Source organism: Aulonocara sp. 'chitande type north' Nkhata Bay, linkage group LG3, assembly GCF_057382095.1.
Source record: "Aulonocara sp. 'chitande type north' Nkhata Bay isolate Kocher_YH1m ecotype deep benthic linkage group LG3, A_spYH_male_GT1.1, whole genome shotgun sequence".
In the NCBI taxonomy this organism is placed as follows: Eukaryota; Metazoa; Chordata; class Actinopteri; order Cichliformes; family Cichlidae; genus Aulonocara; species Aulonocara sp. 'chitande type north' Nkhata Bay.
The window spans coordinates 26,279,103-26,300,383 of NC_141346.1; the positions used below are offsets into that span (position 1 = coordinate 26,279,103).

The 21,281-nt window shown below is 43.2% G+C and overlaps 1 protein-coding gene across 1 annotated transcript in view; it reads left to right on the forward strand.

Moving 5' to 3' along the window:
- LOC147334851 (serine/threonine-protein kinase DCLK2-like) overlaps positions 1–14,748 on the forward strand; it is a 28,440-nt gene extending 13,692 nt beyond the window's left edge. The window contains exons 4-16 of the mRNA XM_086286870.1: positions 1,467–1,593; positions 1,856–1,981; positions 3,188–3,261; positions 3,356–3,437; positions 3,986–4,091; positions 4,612–4,669; positions 4,758–4,877; positions 5,130–5,276; positions 6,209–6,342; positions 7,362–7,439; positions 7,604–7,700; positions 8,071–8,151; positions 8,275–14,748. Coding sequence (XP_086142996.1) covers positions 1,467–1,593; positions 1,856–1,981; positions 3,188–3,261; positions 3,356–3,437; positions 3,986–4,091; positions 4,612–4,669; positions 4,758–4,877; positions 5,130–5,276; positions 6,209–6,342; positions 7,362–7,439; positions 7,604–7,700; positions 8,071–8,151; positions 8,275–8,415 — 1,371 coding nt within the window. The 3' untranslated portion in view covers positions 8,416–14,748. The remainder of the gene's footprint in view (positions 1–1,466; positions 1,594–1,855; positions 1,982–3,187; positions 3,262–3,355; positions 3,438–3,985; positions 4,092–4,611; positions 4,670–4,757; positions 4,878–5,129; positions 5,277–6,208; positions 6,343–7,361; positions 7,440–7,603; positions 7,701–8,070; positions 8,152–8,274) is intronic.
- The last annotated feature ends 6,533 nt before the right edge of the window (positions 14,749–21,281 follow it).

Genomic DNA, 21,281 nt, shown 5'->3' on the forward strand with positions numbered 1-21,281 from the left:
ACCGTACAGCATTGAAATGACTTTGTATCAGTTGCTGTCTGAGTGTGGAAAGCAGCTTAACAGTGAAGAAATTAGTCTAATGTATTGGTTTGGCTCATATTAAGTTATTTCATCTGTATATTGTCAGTGTACACTGGTGACTGATAAGAATAAATACAAATAAGTCATGAGTGGAAAAAGTAACATGGAATACTAATGAATGAATGAAATGCGTGACACGTGCTCGAGAGTGGTCCACCATACTTGATATGATACAGAAACTGGCTGCTAGGGTAACCTGGTAATTGCAGGCGTCGTCTGATATCCTCTTTTTGTAGATGTCTCATGGTAATCATAATCAATATTGGTCCAGCTTCAACATTACAAGTGACCAATGACACTGTTGTGATATCATAGTTTTGTGATGTGGAAACTCTGACCCCAGAACCCTAACCCCGTCCCTGACCTCAGCCTAACACAAATAGAGTAGAGATGTGCAGTTTTCTTCCACATCACACAACAGTGTAATTGGTCACTTGCGTTGTTGAACCTGAAAAAACACCAAGGTTTTGTGTTTTAGATTTTTGTCCTCTTCACACCAGCATTAGAAGCTATGACCGGAGACCATGAGTATAAGCTAATTCTCAATACTTGACTATTTGCCTTTTTCACTAAATCAATCATATGTGCAGTCGGTCAATAGCGAGCCATTTTGAGAGCACGGACCAGAGTCTGAAATGGAGGAAGCTCCACTGTGGGAGGAAAATAACTTGTCTATACCACAGAGGAATCCTTCACAGTGCCGAGTCGGGACTTAATGATTTAATGTGACTAATGAATAAACTGGGACAACTTAAAGAGCTAATTAGCTAAAATCAAATTTGTTTGTAGTCACTCTGAGAGGCTCTGTGGGTTGATTAAAATCTAGCAATCACTTGCGTCAAAAACTGGGATGTGAGAGGATCTTTTCATATTCATATTCCAACCAGCCCTGTGAGCAGTCTCAGCGTTTGTGTGAGGAAACAGGGATGAATTTCACTTTGATGACTGAGCCTTAACTGTAAACCTCTCATCTTTTATACCTGTTCCTATACCTTTGTTCATCCTTCATTTCTGCATCTTTTCCTCTCCCACTCTTTGTTCTCTTGCTCCTCCCTCTCTCTGAATCTCGGACAGTTTGATGTGCAATTTCTATTTAATCCTCAAAACAGTTCCTTAGACAGCACATTGTGCCTGTGTGTGTGTGTGTGTGTGTGTGTGTGTGTGTGTGTGTGTGTGTGTGTCAGAGCCCATTGAAGCGTTGCCAGCTGTAAACATGATTCAAAATTTCCCATCTGTCATCTGCTCTGTTGCTCTCTCACAGACACACACATGCACAAATGTCTGGTGTTGCTACACACACACACACACTCTGAACACACATATGCCGCTGCAGCTTTTCCTAAAATCTGATGAATCACAGCGTGTGCTTCTCTTTGTGTGTGCAGCTGACCTGTTTGCAGGATTTTTTCGGGGATGACGATGTGTTTATGGCCTGCGGTCCAGAGAAGTTTCGCTACGCTCAGGACGACTTTGTGCTCACACACAGCAGCAAAACACCGGCCTTTGTGAATGGTAACACAGACGCACACCCATCTTTGTATTGTTTGTAGAGTGTTTTTCTGTTTTTTGTTAGCAAACAACAAATTATTTGAATCGTAAAAAGAAAAACAAAGACTCACAAAATTGGGGGAGGGTTTATTCAGTTGTATTTACATGTTTACATGTGCAAATACAAATATGAAAAACATCAAAAGCCTGCTCATAACACAATCCTGTTAACCACTGAGAGAATGTGTAGCTCTCAGTTTTACACGACCCTTTTCTCTCTTTCCAGAGTGCAGGACCAAGGTCTCTCGCTCATCTGCCCCTCAGAAAACAACCAAGACCCCCAGCAGCTCCGGCTTCTCCTCCTCTAGGACTCTACCCAAAGGTCCGCCCAGGACAAAGTCACCTGGTCCAGGTATGAAGCAATAAGAAAACCGCCGCTAATAACTATCAGTAGAAAGATATAACAAGAAGTTTTTGTCAGGTTGATGTCACAAAAAGTACATACACAGTTCTTCTATCATCTAAGTGTTGCTAAAAGTCCTTGTTTCTCAGCCTTGGGCATCTGAACTATAACCCTTTATTCACATAGTGCTTTCTCACTCAAATTAAAATTTGCACCGAAATTCTTTTTTTTTTTTTTTTTTTTAACAACTCATATAATCAGCCAGTGTTTTCTACACATATGGTAACAGCTTACGTAGTAAAAATAATGTATCTTTAGACACTTTGCTGCAACAAAACACAAACGCAAAACACATCACTTGTTCCTGCCTCTTTACTCGAATCTCTGAAAAATCTCAGACACTTTAAAAGAAATTAAATAACATTTTTGCACCAACAAAGTGATTCTAAAGAGCTGTTAGCCAAAAAAACTTATTGCCATATGTCATCTCGCAGTACAGCGTGTCCTCAAAAAGCACTTTTCCACTCATAGCGCTTTGTGTAACATGCCATGGAGGAGCAAAGGAAAAAAACGTAACAAAAAAGCAAAGATCTGATTAACAGTAAATTCATATTTCAGTGCAAAATATTCAGCAAAATATAAATAAATTAGCGGTGAAATTTGCACAGCAGACTGTGTGCCAGCTCTTGGTGCAGTGTCAGCACCCACAATTGGGCAAAGCATGTGTGGTAATTGATTTCTGCTGCTTTTTAGTGAAGCGATTTAATGCATCTGTGGTAGGTAAAAGTCTTATTTAGTGTTGATAGTCACAAAGAGATATCACTGGAAGACTCACATGGCCTATCCCTGGTTTAAAGGGATTTAGATTAGTATTGCAATAGGTTCAGTTAGTTACATCAAGGGCTACAAAGCAAGATCGTTTCATAATATTTTCACAAACTGGTTAAACTGATAAACGGCTGTCCCTGTTTACATGGAATAATGAACATCTGTCAGTGTTCTCTGAGTAGAATTGTGGGCATTTTTTCACAAGGGACCAGGTTTAAATTGCAGAAAATGGGCACTCAAGTAAGAATGAAGTACATGAATAATTTCTTAGCACACTTAACCATCTGTTTCTTCCACCACATACTTCTTCATCACTGTCTTCAAACTCATGCAGGTATGTGTATACAATTATTTTGACCAATCAGATCACTTCCTTCTTGCTTTCAGCTAATGAGACCTCTGGAAAATCATCCAGGTCCAGCCCATCCCCCACCAGCCCCGGGACTCGACGCAGCCTCAAGGTCACAATGATCAGATGATTGATGGATTGTTTCTATTTGTAATTGTTGTTTGCAATGAAAATGTCTAATGGTTCATCCTTACATTTGTCTTCAGATCTCACCTCGTCGTGCTTCCTCCACTGATGTAAACGGAGAGGCTGAACAGCCAGATGACACTGCTGAAGGTGAAGGTGAAGGTGTGTTTATCTTTTAATCAAGTCTGCAGTTTGTGAGTGTAATATCTGAAGTCAGTGACCGTGAAATGTGAACTTCTTGGTAACAGATCCAACTTTACAAAAAAAAGCTCCTACATGACACAGAAGTTGAGTGAGTTTGATGGCTGTTTGAAAGACCTGAGAGGCTATAGGCTGAATATCAAAGTGAATTATTTAAAAACAGCTTCTTGATAAAAGTACACATGGTGGCTGAGAACCTCACTGTGTGCCCAGTGCCAGGCTGAAAGCATTGAGCCTCTGGCATCAGTGCATGCTCCCTGGCTTGCACTCTGAGGGTCGCACAAGTGCTTGAAAGTCAAAAGACCAAATAAAAACCCAGAGAAAAGGCTCAGTGGCTTAGGAGGGGGTAAGGATGACAGCACATCTGTGACTCTGTGGGTTTGAAAGCAGATTTTCTGAGGTGATGCTTTGAAGGAAGTTGTCAAACTCTGAAACTTTCAGGTTAACTCAGAGGTTGTGTGTTCAGACTTTAGGAAGTCAGTGACATTTGAAAAGTCTTCTTTTCACAGTGAACGGCAATCGAACAGTTTCTTCCTCAACCATCAACGAGAAGTACAAGGTTGGAAAGGTGATCGGAGACGGAAACTTTGCTGTGGTGAAGGAGTGCGTGGAGAGGTAAATAACCATCACATAACTCAGTGAATGCACCTGCTGTTTGTAAACTGATATACTTAATCACACTGAGAAAAGTCAAAAACTAGAAGGGGTAGGGGAAGTTTATATGCAAAAAATGCCTCATGTTAGCCCTTTGCTAGATAGTTGCCAGGTAACATGATGCTGTTACGACATATCATGCATAATTCAAGTTTTGTAGATATAAATTAGATGTTATTATTAAAACGTTGCAATGCTTTTATAAGGTATAAGGTGTTATAGGTCCAGAAATGCTAAATGTTTGCTAGGCAACATGATGTGATATACATAAGAACCTCAAGGGACCGAAGATATACCTGTGTGCCAAGGTTGGCTGCTGAACTTCTGATGGTCTTGGAGAAGTTTGTGGTCAAAGAAACAAACACAGACAGATTTTGTGTATTATTCTCAGGCTCAGTGTGGCCCTCTGAGTGCAGTAGCTCAACACTGGGATTCAGGAGGTGTGTGACTCTGTAATATTTTATCTTTGTTTGACTGACAGGTCAACAGGACAGGAGTATGCTCTGAAGATCATAGACAAAGCTCGTTGCTGTGGGAAGGTAAGACTCACTGATCTCTGACTAATCCTGAGTTTATGTAAAGTCCTCTGAAATGATGAAGACACCAAACCTCTGTGTGTGTAAACAGGAGCACCTGATAGAAAATGAAGTGGCGGTCCTGAGGAGGGTTCGACATCCGAGCATCATCCAGTTAATCGAGGTGGACGAAACGCCCACTCAGCTGTTCCTGGTCATGGAGCTCGTCAAGGTTTCGCCTCTTCTTCCTGTTTTCTCCAGAAAGTGTTATTACATTGGGAACTTTCAGCTGCTTATTGAAGCAAAAACTATGAACTGAATGTTTTTCAGGTTTCAGCTTCTGTTGCTGCCTCTGTTTTTCATGTAGAAAAATAAAGAAACCGAAGAACTTTTCAATCACCACAAAAGTTGCTAACACTCCAGTGCTCTTATTCTTTTTATGAAACACAACAAATGTATTATTTTCATGCCTTTGTTTGTTCAGGGTGGAGATCTGTTCGATGCCATCACTTCCTCTACAAAGTACAGCGAGCGAGACGCCAGCGCCATGGTGTTCAACCTGGCCGGAGCCATCAAGTACCTGCACCGAATGAACATCGTACACCGAGACATCAAACCAGAGAACCTGCTGGTACGAACATGCACACATTGTGTTCACAATACTTGCATTTTATTTTGCAGTTACGTTTTTTAAATTCAGAAAAGTTGAAAAAACAATTGTGAAGCTTTTATTTTAACAGTTTCTTGAATTTTAAATCATATAAACTGTAGTCTACAAACTATGCACCTCTTCATTGTTTATTTTACATTTACAATTTTAATGTGTTTTTGGGGCGATCGTGGCTCAAGAGTTGGGAGTTCACCTTGTAATCGGAAGGTTGCCGGTTCGAGCCCCGGCTTGGACAGTCTCAGTCATTGTGTCCTTGGGCAAGACACTTCACCCGTTGCTTACTGGTGGTGGTCAGAGGGCCCCGTGGCGCCAGTGTCCGGCAGCCTCTGTCAGTGCGCCCCAGGGCGGCTGTGGCTACAATGTAGCTTGCCATCACCAGTGTGTGAATGTGTGTGTGAATGGGTGGATGACTGGATGTGTAAAGCGCTTTGGGGTCCTTAGGGACTAGTAAAGCGCTATACAAATACAGGCCATTTACCATTAAAAATGATTACCTAACGTAAGTAAGGCAAACTTTAACTTAAGAACAGTGTAAGTTCATGACACGTTTTAATGAGTAATTTTTTACTTTTTTGAATACTTTGAACATAAATTGAAGGTAATATATAGTGTATACCTTGTAAGTAATTTATTTACAATACTTCTTTTAGGTCATTCTTTTAAAAAAGCTGTATTGTTTTAACTATAGGTTGATGATTTTCCTACTCGTGGGACTAATAAAGGTATCTTATACTTATATATTATGCTGAGTAATTATTACTTCTGTTGACTTCCTGATTTATTTGGAAACATGATTATCAGGTTTGTAAAATAAGCCTGTGGAGCTGTTTACCTCCTCTGATTGCAGTCTTTGTGTACACCTTGGGAAGATTTCATGTATTTGTATCCCGCAGGTTTGTGAATATCCAGATGGCACTAAGTCATTGAAGCTGGGGGATTTTGGTTTGGCGACAGTGGTGGAAGGACCACTGTACACTGTTTGTGGCACGCCGACATACGTCGCCCCGGAGATCATCGCTGAGACCGGGTAAGGGAGGTCACAAAACCCCAAATTTATGCTAATCTCCTTTTCTGAAGTCGATTGGGACAGATGGTTGAAAGCAGGAATATTAGATTGTTAGGTCTGCAGAAAAATACTGCAAATTAAGCTGTGCACATGAAGAGCACATTTAAAGACCTGTTTTCTGTCTCATTTCTACAGCTGCATTCATAAAAAATGTAAAATAGCAGATCCAAATAATAAATAACCAATTTAAAATTGTCAGTACAGACTTGGTCAAAGGCTGGCTCTTGATACAATGCAATATGTTTTTTGCTTAGCAGAATAAAATAAACTAAAATAAATAGCTCTAAAACCCATTAATTTGTCATCTTCATTCAAAAGTTGTGCATTACTTTTTTTCCAACTGTTTTATAAAACAGTAAATTTGAAAATACACAGGGTGACAACATTATTTTTAGCAATTAATCACTTTGATTAAAGAGTTTGAACATACTGGTGGAGTAACCATTATAGAAATGTAAAAATTAATTACAAATACTGTGAATTTAGGGCAGCTGTGACATATACCTTACATTTGGTGGTGGTCTGAATAAATGTAATATATTTGGTGGTTTTATATATATGTACATTACATATGATGCATTGTTGTCTGATTCTAAAGCTTTAATTTTAAATGGATAATGAATGAATTAAATGAATGAAAAAACTTCAATTTAAAAGAATTATTCAAATGAAAAGACCAAAATTTCACTTTATTAAAATATATATGAATGTTAAATAAATATAAATATTTAAATTTAGTGACAGTTAATGTAATAAGTCTTTGAAAAAAATTGACCTCCAGAATAATTGCTTTGTATCCTGTTGCTATAAAAAAAAATATTGTTTACAACATGTAGTATAACTTAAGTCAGAAATGTATTAATATATATTTCTTTTATTTTTTGCTTGTAAAGAAAAAAACTTCTTACCTTTTCTTATAAACGTTTATTTATAGTTGACCGTCTCTTATATTACACTGTTTTGTTTGTGTATGTGTGCAGTTATGGTCTAAAGGTGGACATCTGGGCGGCAGGCGTGATCACCTACATCCTGCTGTGTGGATTTCCTCCTTTCAGAAGGTGAGTTAGCATAAAGTTGTTGTTTATCCAGTCGTGCATGTGTTAATTGTTTCATTTGTTGTATTAACGCAGTCTTGTCTTTTGTATTGCTTTGGTATCATGTGACCTACCATCATTTTGGTTACGTTAATAAACAGCTTTTCCTGATTCTTGCTCTTCCTCAGTGAGAATAATATTCAGGAGGAGCTGTTTGATCAGATCCTCAGAGGGAAGCTGGAGTTTCCGTCTCCAGACTGGGACACCATCAGTCTTCCAGCAAAGGTACCATTCATGAAGTTTGCAAACAGTAAATACATTGTTTGGTATCCGACATCAGCTCAAGAACAAACATGATTATCTTGTGGCTTCACCATTGACTAAAGCCCTGCATTTTGCTAAGATGGTTTTTGAGTTAATGTTTTTCCAGTTTTTATGAAGTTTCAGTGGTTTGATCTCTTATTTAGTGGGTTTAGGAAGCACAAAACTGAATTTTAACCATCTCAAAATTAGAGGCTATTCAGCAGGACAAAGTGAAAAGAGAAACCATATAAAGCAAAGGCACATAGCATGAAATACAGCAGTGTGACCTAGTAAGCAGCACATTGGTACGGTGTACTGCAGACTGGTAACTGTTGCATGATCTGGTCCTCAGATGCTGATAAGTCAGATGCTGCAAGTGAATGTGGATGCCCGTTTCACTGCCGAGGAGGTCCTGTCGCACCCCTGGGTGACGGTAAGGGCACTCAGACATGTAATCTCATCAATACTGCAATAATACAGTAATTATTAACTTGGTGGTCATCGATACTCAATGCTTATTTTCATTTTCATAGTAAAATATGGTGTGTTTGTCTAGGATGAGGCTCCTATAGAATCCAACACTGTGAGCAGCGCTGAAGAGCAGAACAGTGGAGACACATTGGAAACAGAGGAACCAGAGGAACCAGAAGAATCCCCAATACTTGAAACCAAGCAAGTTCCCTCACCTCTGGTCTAAAACACATCCCCCTTATTGAATGGAAGAACAGAACAGTCTTTGTTTGGTCCACTGGAAACCCAGAAAGTTTCTTTATATCTGAACGTCTCATTAATTCCCAGACCAGATCGGTTCCCTTTAATCTGGTCTAGAACCTGTTACATGACATCATGTCACCTTAGTTAAATGAGTTTTAACTTCTAGAAGCCAACAACTCTGCTTTGAATTCTAGCTTTCTCTCATTTCCATTTAAAACCAAACCAATCACTTCCTCTTGGCTTTTATTTAATTTCATCTTCAGGAAACTGAACAGAACATATCGGACTTGAAGAAGTTTCTACACCTCTTTCTCTTGGACATGTTCATTCTTCTAAAGACCGAAAAGAGGTCCCACCATTTAAAACCAATCTAGTTCAATCTACTTGACATGCTTTGTGAAACAAAATGATTTGGTTCAGTTTTCTTCCACAAATATTCCCATTTTGGTTGTGAGGTATAAAACAATTTCCCTCTCTTGTGATGTGGAATTAATCCAATTTCTCCCTGTGCAAGTCAGCAAGTCCCGTCAGTCACCCGTCATCTGCTTGAATCGAACACGATACTATACATTCTTTAATCAGAAATGTGATTGAATCTTTACTTTGCTTTACTTTACAAACTTTACTTTGCTAATTAGAAAGCAAACATTAGTCTGGAAACCCAACAAGTTCCTTAAATATGGTCTCTCTGGCTCCCCTGGCCAAGAACCGAAAAAAGTAAATTGAATGTGATTTAAAGTATGTTCAGTTTAATCTTCGTCATCAAAATACATTCTTTCTAATCTACCCCAAACATATCACCAACAAACAGGTTCTCTCAGGTCTAGAACATATCCCCTATCGGGTCATGGAGACATTCTTTATTCACCAAGTGGAATCCAAAAAGTCCAGTCAAGAATGCAGATTGTTTTCTATAAATTGACTGAAGAAAGGAAAGGAGGAGGAGGACTGGAAAACAAGCAAATGTGGCCCATCCTATACCATCTGGAAAACCAAATATGTAAGTTAGTGGAAATAATAAGTTTCCTTAGATCAAGTGAAAACCCAACACTTCCCTTCTTACATGATTTAGAATACAACCTGTGTCATCTCAAACCAACCAAGTAAGTGTCCCCAAACTTAGTTTAGTGTCTAGAACAGTTGTTCACTATTTTGATTTGCTGGAAGCAGTCGTGTTCCCTTACTTTTACTCTGGAGTCATTTTGCTTCCCTTGGTTGGATGGATGTACTGTTTGGGGGTTTTTTTGTATGTTTTTTCTTCTTTATTTCTACTGGAAGCTGCACAAGTCTGCAACAATGGGAGTTTGTTGCACAAACCAGTTTCTCTACTATTTGTCTATCCTGTGAACACCATCCCACCTTTGGTCTGTGCCATTAAAACTACTGAAGACTTTTACAAGACACGTCTCTGCTGCTGATGAGCTCTATTAGAATGCTATTAAATGCCCATTTTGTTGTGAGACACAATGCCCGGCTACTTGAAGGACGCACACTATATCGATGTCGGGACACCATGAAGGTGCTATTCAACTCATCTTGTTTTATGATCCAGAGTCTGATTGGACTGTATTACCATTTCTTGTAAATGGCTCTTACCTCTTATCTGAATGACACTGGAAAAACTGATTGGACGGCTGTAAAAAGGCGTCAACCACTTTCATTAAGATATGAACACCTGACTCATTTTCAAATGCTCCCTCTGGTTTAGAGGTTATCGTTTCTGTAGTCCCTGCTGCTAGGCAACCAGGATGTCTTCCATTTATTCCGGGAAACGTCGCATTTCTTCTGCCTTTGCCCTCCAGCCCTCCTTCTGCTGGCCCGAAGGACGTCTCTCATTTCTTCTACTTGCACCTGCAAACTGGGGAGGTGATTGAGTACTGTGCCTGTTTACACTGCTGGTTAATTGCTTTCTCTTACAAGTTAAAGTCCCTAGAAGTTTGATATTTATGATAGCCACACATGAAGGCTCGTTGTGTTTGCTTTGGTTTTGAAGCACTCAGAATTTGTCTGGATTTTGGGAAATTGACTTTTCCTACTGCGAGATACTGGCAAATCTAAACATAGGATACTTCATCAGCTGGAAAAAGACTGTAAAAAAAGAAAAAATTCTCTGTCCAAAGTTCACATTTTGCGAGTGTATTCTGTATGGAATCTTACGTTAATGCATGTACACCAAGTTTGTGTGTAGATTAAACAAATGAAAATTTACACACAAACATTGAGGTTTATAGTATAACCAGAAAAGCCTGAACAAGTATGGTTTGCGTGCATTGAGTTGACCATGAACTCCTCTGTAATCAAAGTATTCTAGAGTAAAATTTGAGGCCATCTTTTTTACAACAAACGCTTGGCTGAAATTGGGTCATGTAACAGGAAAATCAAAAGAATCAAGGGCTTGCAATGACTCCTGACCTCTACCTGATTGAGGTCCTCTAACAGGACATTAACAGAGCTGTGCATAAACATAAACCTCGATGATCTAAGACAGGGATGTCCAACTCCAGGCCTCAAGGGCCGGTGTCCTGCAGGTTTTAGATGTGTCATTGATCCAACACAGCTGATTTTAATAACTAAATCACCTCCTTGACACATCTTAAAGTTCTCCAGAGGCCTGGTAATGAACTAATCATTTGATTCCGGCTGTAAAGAAGAGTGAGCCAAAATTCCCGCACGACAGTGTGAGAGACTGATAACTTTAGCTGTGATAAAGTTATACAGAGAAAGATTAAAATTGATTGTAAAAGATAAAAATCATGCGGTGCACTTAGTTTCTTTTTCACATAACTGTGTACTGCACAGAAAGTAAATATACTGTTAAAATAGGACGCTAGGTTTAAATAAATATTAAACTACAGCACTTCAAATTGTTAGCAAATATTTAAAATATGTCATTAAACAAATTAAGTAAAATTAAGCAGTTAAAGGTTTTGATAAATAGTTAAATTAAAAGCATAGTTTCCAGTTGGAATTTTTCAGTGAAGGTTTTTTCAAGCCACTTTCTGAACACTGAAAGCCAAAAAACAATGAGCCTTATGTACAAAGACTCCTTTTGTTCCTCTGAAGGACACGTCCTGTCGTCTCACTCGCCTTCTGCCCTTTACCTATTCCCCCAGGCTTCGCACTGTATCTGAAATGAACTGAGGGACTTCAAAATGTCACATTTTCAAAAACAATTTCAACAACCTTTTAAAGTTTCTACCTGCAGTATGACTGAGATAAAGGTCACCTTTGAGTCTAGTCCCCGAGCTTACTGCCTCTCCTCGGTTCACAGCAGTTTACAGAGGATAAAATCTGTTGTAAATAATGTAAATATCACTCTGTCTGTTGTTGTCTGTTTGTCTGTGTGAGTCAGTTGTGAAGTAGGGAAACAGTAGCAGCCTGAACAAATACTACGACGATGAAAAAGAAAAAAAGTCTCATTGTAGACATGTGGTGTCAGCACCCTGAAAAAATCTTGTGCTGCCCAAAGAGACTGCGTTTCTTGGATGAAACAAATGATTTTCCACATTGATATTGGAACATTTTGTCATTCTCAATAGATACTTATTAAATTTAAAGAATAGTGGAGTTTCTGAAGGGTGTGAAGTAAGAGTTCTTACCTTAAAGTCAAGTTCTTGATAGATTTGGTAGCAACGAAGGACTGGACACTGACAGAGCTCTTTCATCATGTGGTTATGCGTCTGTGACGTGTCACCAATCATATTGCTCCATCCACACACCCATCATGCTGTCTGTGATATTACTGATCATACATCAGTGAGAATGAAGGAATGCCTGTTTTTAAAAACGACAACGACAAAAAAGTGTGTTTGTGTGCGTGGGTAGTTGATTTCCACGACATAATGTTTGAAGTCCTGTGGAAAAACTGGAATGTATGAGGTTTGTAAGTTCTGAGTCTGTTTGCATCTTTCTTTAAAACTTGAAACCAAGTGTCAATCGTCATCTGGGTAAATGCATTGACCTAATGCAGTGTTATGACCTTACCGTGACCTTTGAGCTTAGCATAACCTTTCCATGGCCTTGACCTTAGGCTGGAGCTGCTCATTGAGAGTTTGGCAGGGGCATTTGAAGTGTTCATGAGTGGGACTAATGAAATAACTTCGAGCTCACAAACTGTTTTGAAGGGCAGAAAATTATTTATCTCACACATTAAAAAGTTACAGCTACCTGACTGTACCTAGGCAATTACAGGAACCACTGAACAAGCTTTTAATAAATAATACAATCATAAATATGCATAAACTAATACCTACAACAAATTCCAGCAACATGAAGAAGTTGAAAAAAGAAAATGTCATATGCAACAGTTTAAGAAGACCCGGCCCAATGATTGGTGTGATAATAACCAATGCATGCTGCACAAAAAAACAGTAAAAAAAAACACACTTTACCTTGCTGGTACACTCACGTTTCAAAATCTTAAACACCTCAATGTCTAGAAAAGGGACTTTTGCAGAGCCTTGAATACGTGACTGTTTTCTTTAAACAATTAAATGGCCTGTGATGTACAGCAGAACAATAGCTGCAGACAGATACATTGTTGGGGTCATTTTCTTTTAGGTGAAACAATAAAATAAGCCCCAGAATTAAAACAATTTAATTGTGTTCTGAATGGCATTATATCATTAGCACCAAATTAGCACCAGTTACTGTCATATGTTTTAATGTTTGGACATTTTGTTACAGCCCTGCAGTATTATAAATCACAATGGCACGGTCATGTACTCAGTAACTGCTGACGGTAACACTGACAGTATTATATTCAGTAGCACCGACGATGTATTTAGAATGTTGCTAACAAGCTAGCCGTACATATCTTCTCACATTGAACACTCATGAAGACCTTCAGCGGCAGCCAAACTCTCAGTCAGCGGCTCGGTCTTTGACCTTCTATGCCTGCTATGAACCCAGTAGTCTTAATTGTTTCCTTTTTATACTTCATACCAAACCAAGAAGAGCCTTTTTGTTGCTACTGTTGCAGCCACCCGCGTCAACAAGAAGCCAAACTTGATGTTTCACTTGTGTTGATGCGTTTCAGCATCTATTAGTTTTTGCTGTTGTCGACTTTGAACCCATTGTGCAAATTTAACTGCCAACCATTTTCACAAATCTACTTTAGTTTCATTTCCTGCCTTTGTTATTACTTTTAGTTTTCAAATTTATTATGGTTTACCAAATCTTCTCAAGGACTTTTGGGACACAATTTGCAGTCAAATTATTGGGAAGAAAACAATTTCTCATGCAAAGTTTAATATAAATTTTATGTTTTCAAAGTCAGTTGATTGGTTTTTTTCGGTTGTTGTTGTTTTTTTTTTTAATTCTTTACATTCTTGCAATTAGTCTAACTGATGTGTGACCTTAAATTTACTGATTTCTTTGGGTGTTTCAAGCATCCAGCAAATAATTTAACATTCTTGCACGTCAGTACATCGTTGTCATTATCACTGTATACAGCTTGGCTGGTTTTACATGTTTTAGATGTTTGGTCCATGACATTTGCAATTCTCCAAAGAAAGGTAGCTGTCAAATGAAAAAAAAATCTCTATTTTTGGTTGTAAATGAAAAACTTTGACATTAAAACCCTGATGATCATGAGCTGTAAGGTTTTACTATGTCAATAGTACACTTTGAACTGTTTTGAGCAAAGTTGGAAACAGATGATTCAGTTTCACTTTGACCCGGGTGGCTGTGATTACTGGGTCCTTTGTGTTTTTATGGGATGTGATTGATTGAGTGTGTGTGATCATTTTACATCATGCCTCATTATAGACAGGAGCTGATTTTATTTTTTATTTATTTATTTTTTTTATGCACTAGACAAGTTAGGATTTTGAACCAAACTGGGCTGGTTTTCCAAAAAGAAATCTGAGTCTGAGGTTGATCTTTAAGGTCAGTACAATTTACTAAAGAATGTCTTAAATCATTTAATAACAGGAATTTTGCATGAAAAATCTTTAATTTACGAATTTAGACACAATCGATTTGTTAACACAATCAAACTGGACAATTCAACAAGAAAAAAAAGGCTTGCTTTGCAGCTCAAATTTCTTCAAAGCTGTGGAAGATTAACCATAAGTTCACCTTGAGGTGCTTTTTAGGAAAACTAGCCTTGGCTTGATGTGGAAGGAGAGGAGTGAAGAAAAGAGTTTTAACGACATGTTGTAGACATGTGTTAATGCTAATAATGATCTGTAATGTGATGTGTGTTCATATGAAACATGGATGTTTGCTGATATTAAGCTGGAGAAGAAGGGGGGTATACCCTGATTTGTACTGAGGAAACAAATGCATTCAACTGTGAAAATTAAACTAATGCAATGATACAATGTTGAAGTGCTGTTTTTTGGAAACTTCTGATACATACATACAAACATAGAGACATGGATAGATAACATAACACAAATAAGACAGATTTGACACATAGTGGTGTACTTTTACAGAAAGGCAAGCAGAGACGACCCACCCCCTGCCCCCCAAACCCAACCCTCCCAATAACACACACAAGACATTTGGCCATTCGGCGCATTGAGCAGCAAGACTTCCGGATGTCTTCCGCGCAAATGGCATAAAATGTGATCTCCAAAGTGCATACGCCGCTCAGACACAATGTCACGGAGGGGACGTGTGGCAGTCCGGCTGTCGATTTCTGGTCCCGGTAAGAGACCCGCAGGGTCCATCTTAGACATTGCTGCTGTGCCTCACTGAGTCCTTTTTTAAAAAACATTTTTGGCTGATGTTTTCTACATCTCAAATGCATAGATAACAGTGGGTATAATGATGGAATTGAGCAGATGAATCTTCTTCGCCAGGTCAATCTTTGGGGTCGACCGGATCAGCCAGAAGCGCTGTAAGACTGCATCCTGTGCCGCCATGTGCCAATCCTCGTGACCTTGGTCTTGTACACGTGTACACACAAACACACACACACAAACACACACAATGGTGAGGAAATCTGTGTAGCCATCCTCTGTGCGGACGCAGCAACTGGATCAAAGGTAGAGGGTTTGGAATATTTTGACGAACCACTCAGGGATGCCATGTAACCACGCAATGTTATAGAAGGAATCTCACCTATTGAACACCTTTCTGAAACTGACGAAACTGATTAAGAGACGCTGCTGGTATTCCAAACTTGATGGTGCACAAGATGAAGATCTTCATGCGCGACAGGCCACTGCGAAATCTAGCTTGCTCTTCTTGGAGTTACTGGTCCACGGCCTTATGTCTTCGGAGGAGGACAATGCTAAAAACCTTGCCCCGAACCAAGAGGAGATTGATTCTTTGCCTGAGCTTTAGGATGACTCACCTTTGCCAGTCTTCTTTCAAAGTAAAACAGGAAATATAATACAGAGAAGCAGACTTGACACTGAGAGAGACATGACTGACCGGGGAGACAGAGGGAACGTGAAGCACAGAGACAAAGAGTAACCAAACGTGAAACACAGGGAGGGTACAGAAACAGAAACTCCAAGCTTCTTTAACAATAATCAAGAAGTAAAAATCAAACACAAAACACTGGGTCATACCCAGGACCATGATACAAAGTATCAAAAGTAAGAATAATTCTGCAGAAAAATGTTCTCCATCAATATTAAATTGAAAGATACTACTTCTGCATATGTTTAAGACTTAGGTACTAACTACTTTATATTCAGTTTTTCCCCCCGCATTATATTCTATAAATAATAATGATATAATAATAATAATAATAATAATAATAATAATAATAATAATAATAACAACACGTTTTATTTATAGGCGCCTTTCAGACCCTCAAGGTCACTTTTTTTTTTACCTTACTCAGTTTTTATATTTGCTTTTATACTTTTATGACTGTTTATGTCTAAATTTTAGCTACCATGTTTGCTATATATACATTTTTCTTATGTTTTTTATGGTATTGTTTACGTGTTACTGTAAAGTGACCTTGAGGGTCTGAAAGGCACCTATAAATAAAATGTATAAATCTCAGAAAAGAATTAGCTGTTCATTGACTCAGGAACACAGGCCTACATCTTGATTTATTTAAGTATATCGAAATATGATATGATATTAACAATAAAACAAAATTTGCTGAATTAAAAAAAGTTTGAGCAGTGTGTGAGATGGCTAACTGTTAATACTGTGGCGAGCTCAGACAAGGAGGAGACAGAGGTATCGTTTTGTCTTGCTTCCTGCAAGGGAGAGAGCACAGCCCTTTATTCGCATTCAACAGATGAACACACAACACTAACACCACCGCTCGGCGCAGCTCTGGCGTAACAACAACAACAACAAAGCAAAATGGCGCTCTCTCCACCCAGAAACACACAGTCACACAGAGAGAGAGAGAGAGAGCGTCACCTGTAACCATGGCAACATAACAACAGAACATAGCTGTCAAAACAAAACCCCAAACAGCCCTGACCCACAACATAGCCCCCACCTAAGGAGTCAGTCGTCCCCGACAACCCCATTACCCAACAAAAAGTCCTGCAAATGTCCATGTGTCTTCTTTCGGTGCGCAGGCTGATCTCAACCAGCAGGGGAAGAGTCACTCGGATCAGAACATGGGGTGCCACCAGCATCCCCTGCCCCGGCGACTGCTCGAGCGAGTGGTCAGTATCGCGAGAGTCTGTCCTGGTGCAACACCACCATGCGCCCCGGGCCCGGCATGCGGATCGGTACATCACTTCTGCTAGCCGCTCCACAACCTCCGCCGGCCCTTGCCAGTGACTGCACAGCCTGGGGGACACTCATCTTTTGCGAAACAGGCATTACACCCAAACCTTGTCGCCAGGCACGAAAGCTCCCCCTCGGCACCTGGTATTGCAGGCTCTTTTCTGTCGTACTCCGGTACTGGCCTGGACCTGGCGGGTGTAGTCATGAAACACTCACGGCCACTCCCTCTGCCTCCTGTAGCAGTCCATGGCCACCAACATGCGCTAGTTCCCTGACTCGGTGACGGGGAAAGGCCCTAGGACGTCCACTCCCACTGTCTCCCTCGGGGCCCCCACCAGATACTGCTGCAGGGGGGCGTTGAGTGGCGCCCTTCCATGCCGTGCAGGTGTCACAGCAGTGCACAAAAGTTCCACATCCCGTCAACAACTATGTCAGTAGAACTGTCCCCTGAGACGGCGGAGAGTTTTGGCATTCCCATAATGGCCGGCCCCCACCGAGCCGTGGACAAGCTCGAGCACCTGCGACCGCAGCGAGTGAGGCACCAACAGCTGCAGGAGATCCTTGCCCTGTCCGGGGGCCCGCCATCTCCGGTATAGGAAGCCGTCGTGGGTCTCCAGATTGTTGTACTGGGAGTAGTAGGCCTTCACTTCGAGCCCCTGTCCCGACACCCCCGTCCAGCCTGGCGTTGCGCCGCCTCCAGCCAGGTCCCCACCTGAACCAACGTTGCATCAGCTTCCTGTTCCCTCTTCAGCTGCTGCGTGGTCAACGGGAGCCATCTCCCTCTGCTGGCTGTAGCCTGAGCAGTAGCTATGCCCAGGGCCTCCTGGGCCCGCTCCTCCTGTCGGTTAGAGGGGGGCAGCCGGTGTGGGCGCAGACAGAAGGGTTGAGCAGAACCGATGTCGATGGTGCGCTGAACCTGCCTGCACTCTTCCTCACTAGCGGCAACGATGTCCACGTTGTCATCCAGGAGGCACCTCAAGTGCTGCCGCTGGTCAACGGTGAGACCGATGCTGCTGTGCTGCCACAGGTCATCAGCAGCTTGGGTTGTCTCGGTCGAGGGAAGGTTTGTCTGGCCTAGAGACTGGGGCTGAGGTGAGTAGAGATGGTTCAGAGCCACCGCCGTGAGAGTGATAGCCAGCTTCGCGGTGTCAACGCAGGCCCCCCAGCGGGTCAGCAGATCAAAGCCGATGATGCACTGGTCTTGGATGTCAGCAAGCCAGAAGTCGTGCACCAGCTCCAGATCCTTCACTCGGATCCGCAATGGTTTCTTCCCTCGCATGTCAGTTCTCTCCCCCGTCACCGTCATCAGCTGGGTGTCGGTGGGCGATCAACCCATCACAAGCGGCCCGGATGTTCCAGGGAGCACACCAGGTCGTATTAGGGAAATGATGGACCCTGTGCCCACCAGGGCCCGGCAGGGCTGGTCCTCAACACAGCAGCTCAGGTAGAGTCCCTTGAGGTGCCCAACTAGGCCCACCACCGTGCATCATTCCTGGAGGGGGGCAGGAAGCTGGAGCGGTGGTCCCCGCACTGCACCATTCCCCCTCTCGTTTCCCTGAGGCCACATAGTTCTGGTCTTCGGGGCGGGCGCCAGGTAGTCGCGCGCCACGTGGCCAGGCTTATCGCACCGGCAGCAGCGGTCGGTCGGTCGACAGGGACAACTTCAGGGCACTGAGGGCTGCAGCTGGCATATCTTCGTGACTTCCTCCTCCCTGTCGCAGTCTGCGGCTCTGAGTTGGGTGTAGTTTGGGGGGGACACCTGCTGGTTAGGCCGCGAGGCCAGCACCAGCTCGGCCCTTTCAGCCTCATGGAGCGCCTCACGGAGAGTTTCTGGAAAAAGTCACTCTGGAAAAGGTCCTTGCAGAAAAGCATGCAGGCTAAGCTCCTCACTGGCTGCTGGGAACTCCGGGTAGCCACGACGAGCATACAGCAACACATCCGCTGCAAAGGTGCCCAGGCTCTCCCCCGGCCAACGGCTCCAGTTGGTCAGCTGCTCCCTGCTCTGATCAGTGGAGTGCCACTGCCCAAATCGCCTCTTGAGTGCTATAGTGAGGGCCTGGAGCTCATTCTGCTCTGACGGGGCTAGGTCTCCCTCCGCTCCTCTCCATCTCCCTATAAAAAGGGAAGGAAACCATTAACAGTCCAAATCGCCATCAGCTGTTCTCACCGGCATCTCCAGCACCGCCCCGTTGAGCCCACTGCACCACTCCTCCCCTGCAGCTGCGCCCGGGACCACACCTCCGCCACACACCCCCACCGCCGGGGAGCCGTCCGGCCGTACCTACACTCCCCCCCCGCAAGCGAGAGAGGAAATCGGCCACCGCCATCTGCGCCCCCGGCCTATGGACCACCTTGAACTTAAAGGGCTGTAAAGCCAGATACCATCAGGTGATCCGGGCGTTGGCATCCTTCATGCGGTGGACCCACTGCAGCGGGGCGTGGTCCGAGCAGAGGGTGAATGAGCGCCCCAGGAGGTAATAGCGAAGGGAGTCGACCGCCCACCGGATATCCAAGCACTCCTTCTCCACAGTGCTGTACCGTCTTTCACGCTCTGCCAGCTTCCGGCTGATGTAAAGAACGGGACGGTCGGCCCCCCTTACCTGCTGGGACAAAACGGCCCCCAGCCCCCTGTTTGAGGCGTCGGTCTGCAGAACAAAAGGGAGGGAAAAGTTAGGAGTGTGAAGCAGCGGCTCCCCACAGAGAGACTTTTTCACCTGCACAAACGCCGCCTGGCACGGCCCCGTCCACTGAACCAGATCCGGAGCACCCTTTCGGGTGAGATCGGTCAAGGGGCTGGTCAGCTGCGCAAACCCTGGCACAAAACGGCGATAGTAACCTGCCAGTCCCAGAAACCGTCTCACCTCCTTTTTAGTCTTGGGGCGCGGGCAGAATGCTATAGCCGCCGTCTTCTCCACCTGTGGACGCACCTGCCCGCCCCCCAAGTGGTACCCCAGATACTGTACCTCCCTCCGTCCAACTGCACACTTCTTTGGGTTGGCCGTGAGCCCCGCCCTCCTCAGGGACTCCAGGACCGCGGCCACCCACTGCACATGCTCCGCCCAGGTGTCGCTGTGGATGATCACGTCATCCAGGTAGGCAGCAGCATATGCAGCGTGCGGACGCAGCACCCGGTCCATGAGGCGCTGAAAGGTGGCAGGGGCTCCAAACAAGCCGAACGGAAGCGTAACGAATTGGTACAAACCGTACGGAGTGGAGAAGGCCGTTTTCTCCCTGGACTCGGCAGACAAGGGAATCTGCCAGTAGCCCTTGGTTAAATCCAGTGTCGTGAAAAAACGGGCCGTGCCCAGCCGATCCAGGAGCTCGTCGACCCGGGGCATGGGATAAGCATCAAAGCGTGACACTTCATTCACCTTGCGATAGTCGACACAGAACCGTATAGACCCATCCTTCTTTACCACAAGAACGATGGGGCTACACCAGGCGCTGTGCGACTCTTCTATCACTCCCATTTTCAGCATTTCAGCCAATTCCCTCTGAACGATTTGCCGTTTATGCTCAGGAAGCCTGTAGGGCCGTGAACGCACCGTCACGCCAGGCTGCGTTACAAAATGATGCTCAATGACAGATGTTCAGCCGGGCAGGGGGGAGAACACATCTGCAAACCGCTGTTGTAACGCGACAACGTCCGCTCTCTGGGCCTGTGTGAGATGGTCATCACAAGGGAGGGAGGCGGGGATGATGGAATTTGGCACCTCCGGCCCCAACTCATCTCTCTCCTTAACCAGGCTTACCAGAGAAGCAGTTTCAACCTCTCTCCACTCTTTAAGGAGATTGAGGTGATAAATCTGCGTGGCCCCTCCCCTGTCCGACCGAGCAACCTCATAGTCAACGTCCCCGACTCGCCATGTGACCACAAAGGGTCCTTGGCGAGCAACTTTGAGCTAGAAGAAGGGAGTAATACAAGCACTTTGTCTCCCGGTGAAAATTGCCTGAGTCTAGCCCCTCTGTCATACAGGCGTTGCTGACGCTGTTGAGCCTGGAGCAAATTCTCCCGTGACAACCTCCCCAAAGTGTGGAGTTTCGCTCTCAGGTCCAACACGTACTGAATCTCATTCTTGGCGGGGCTCGGACCGTCCTCCCAGCTTTCTTTAATCAGGTCGAGCACCCCACGCGGCTTCCGGCCGAACAGCAATTCAAAGGGAGAAAATCCCGTGGAGGCCTGGGGCA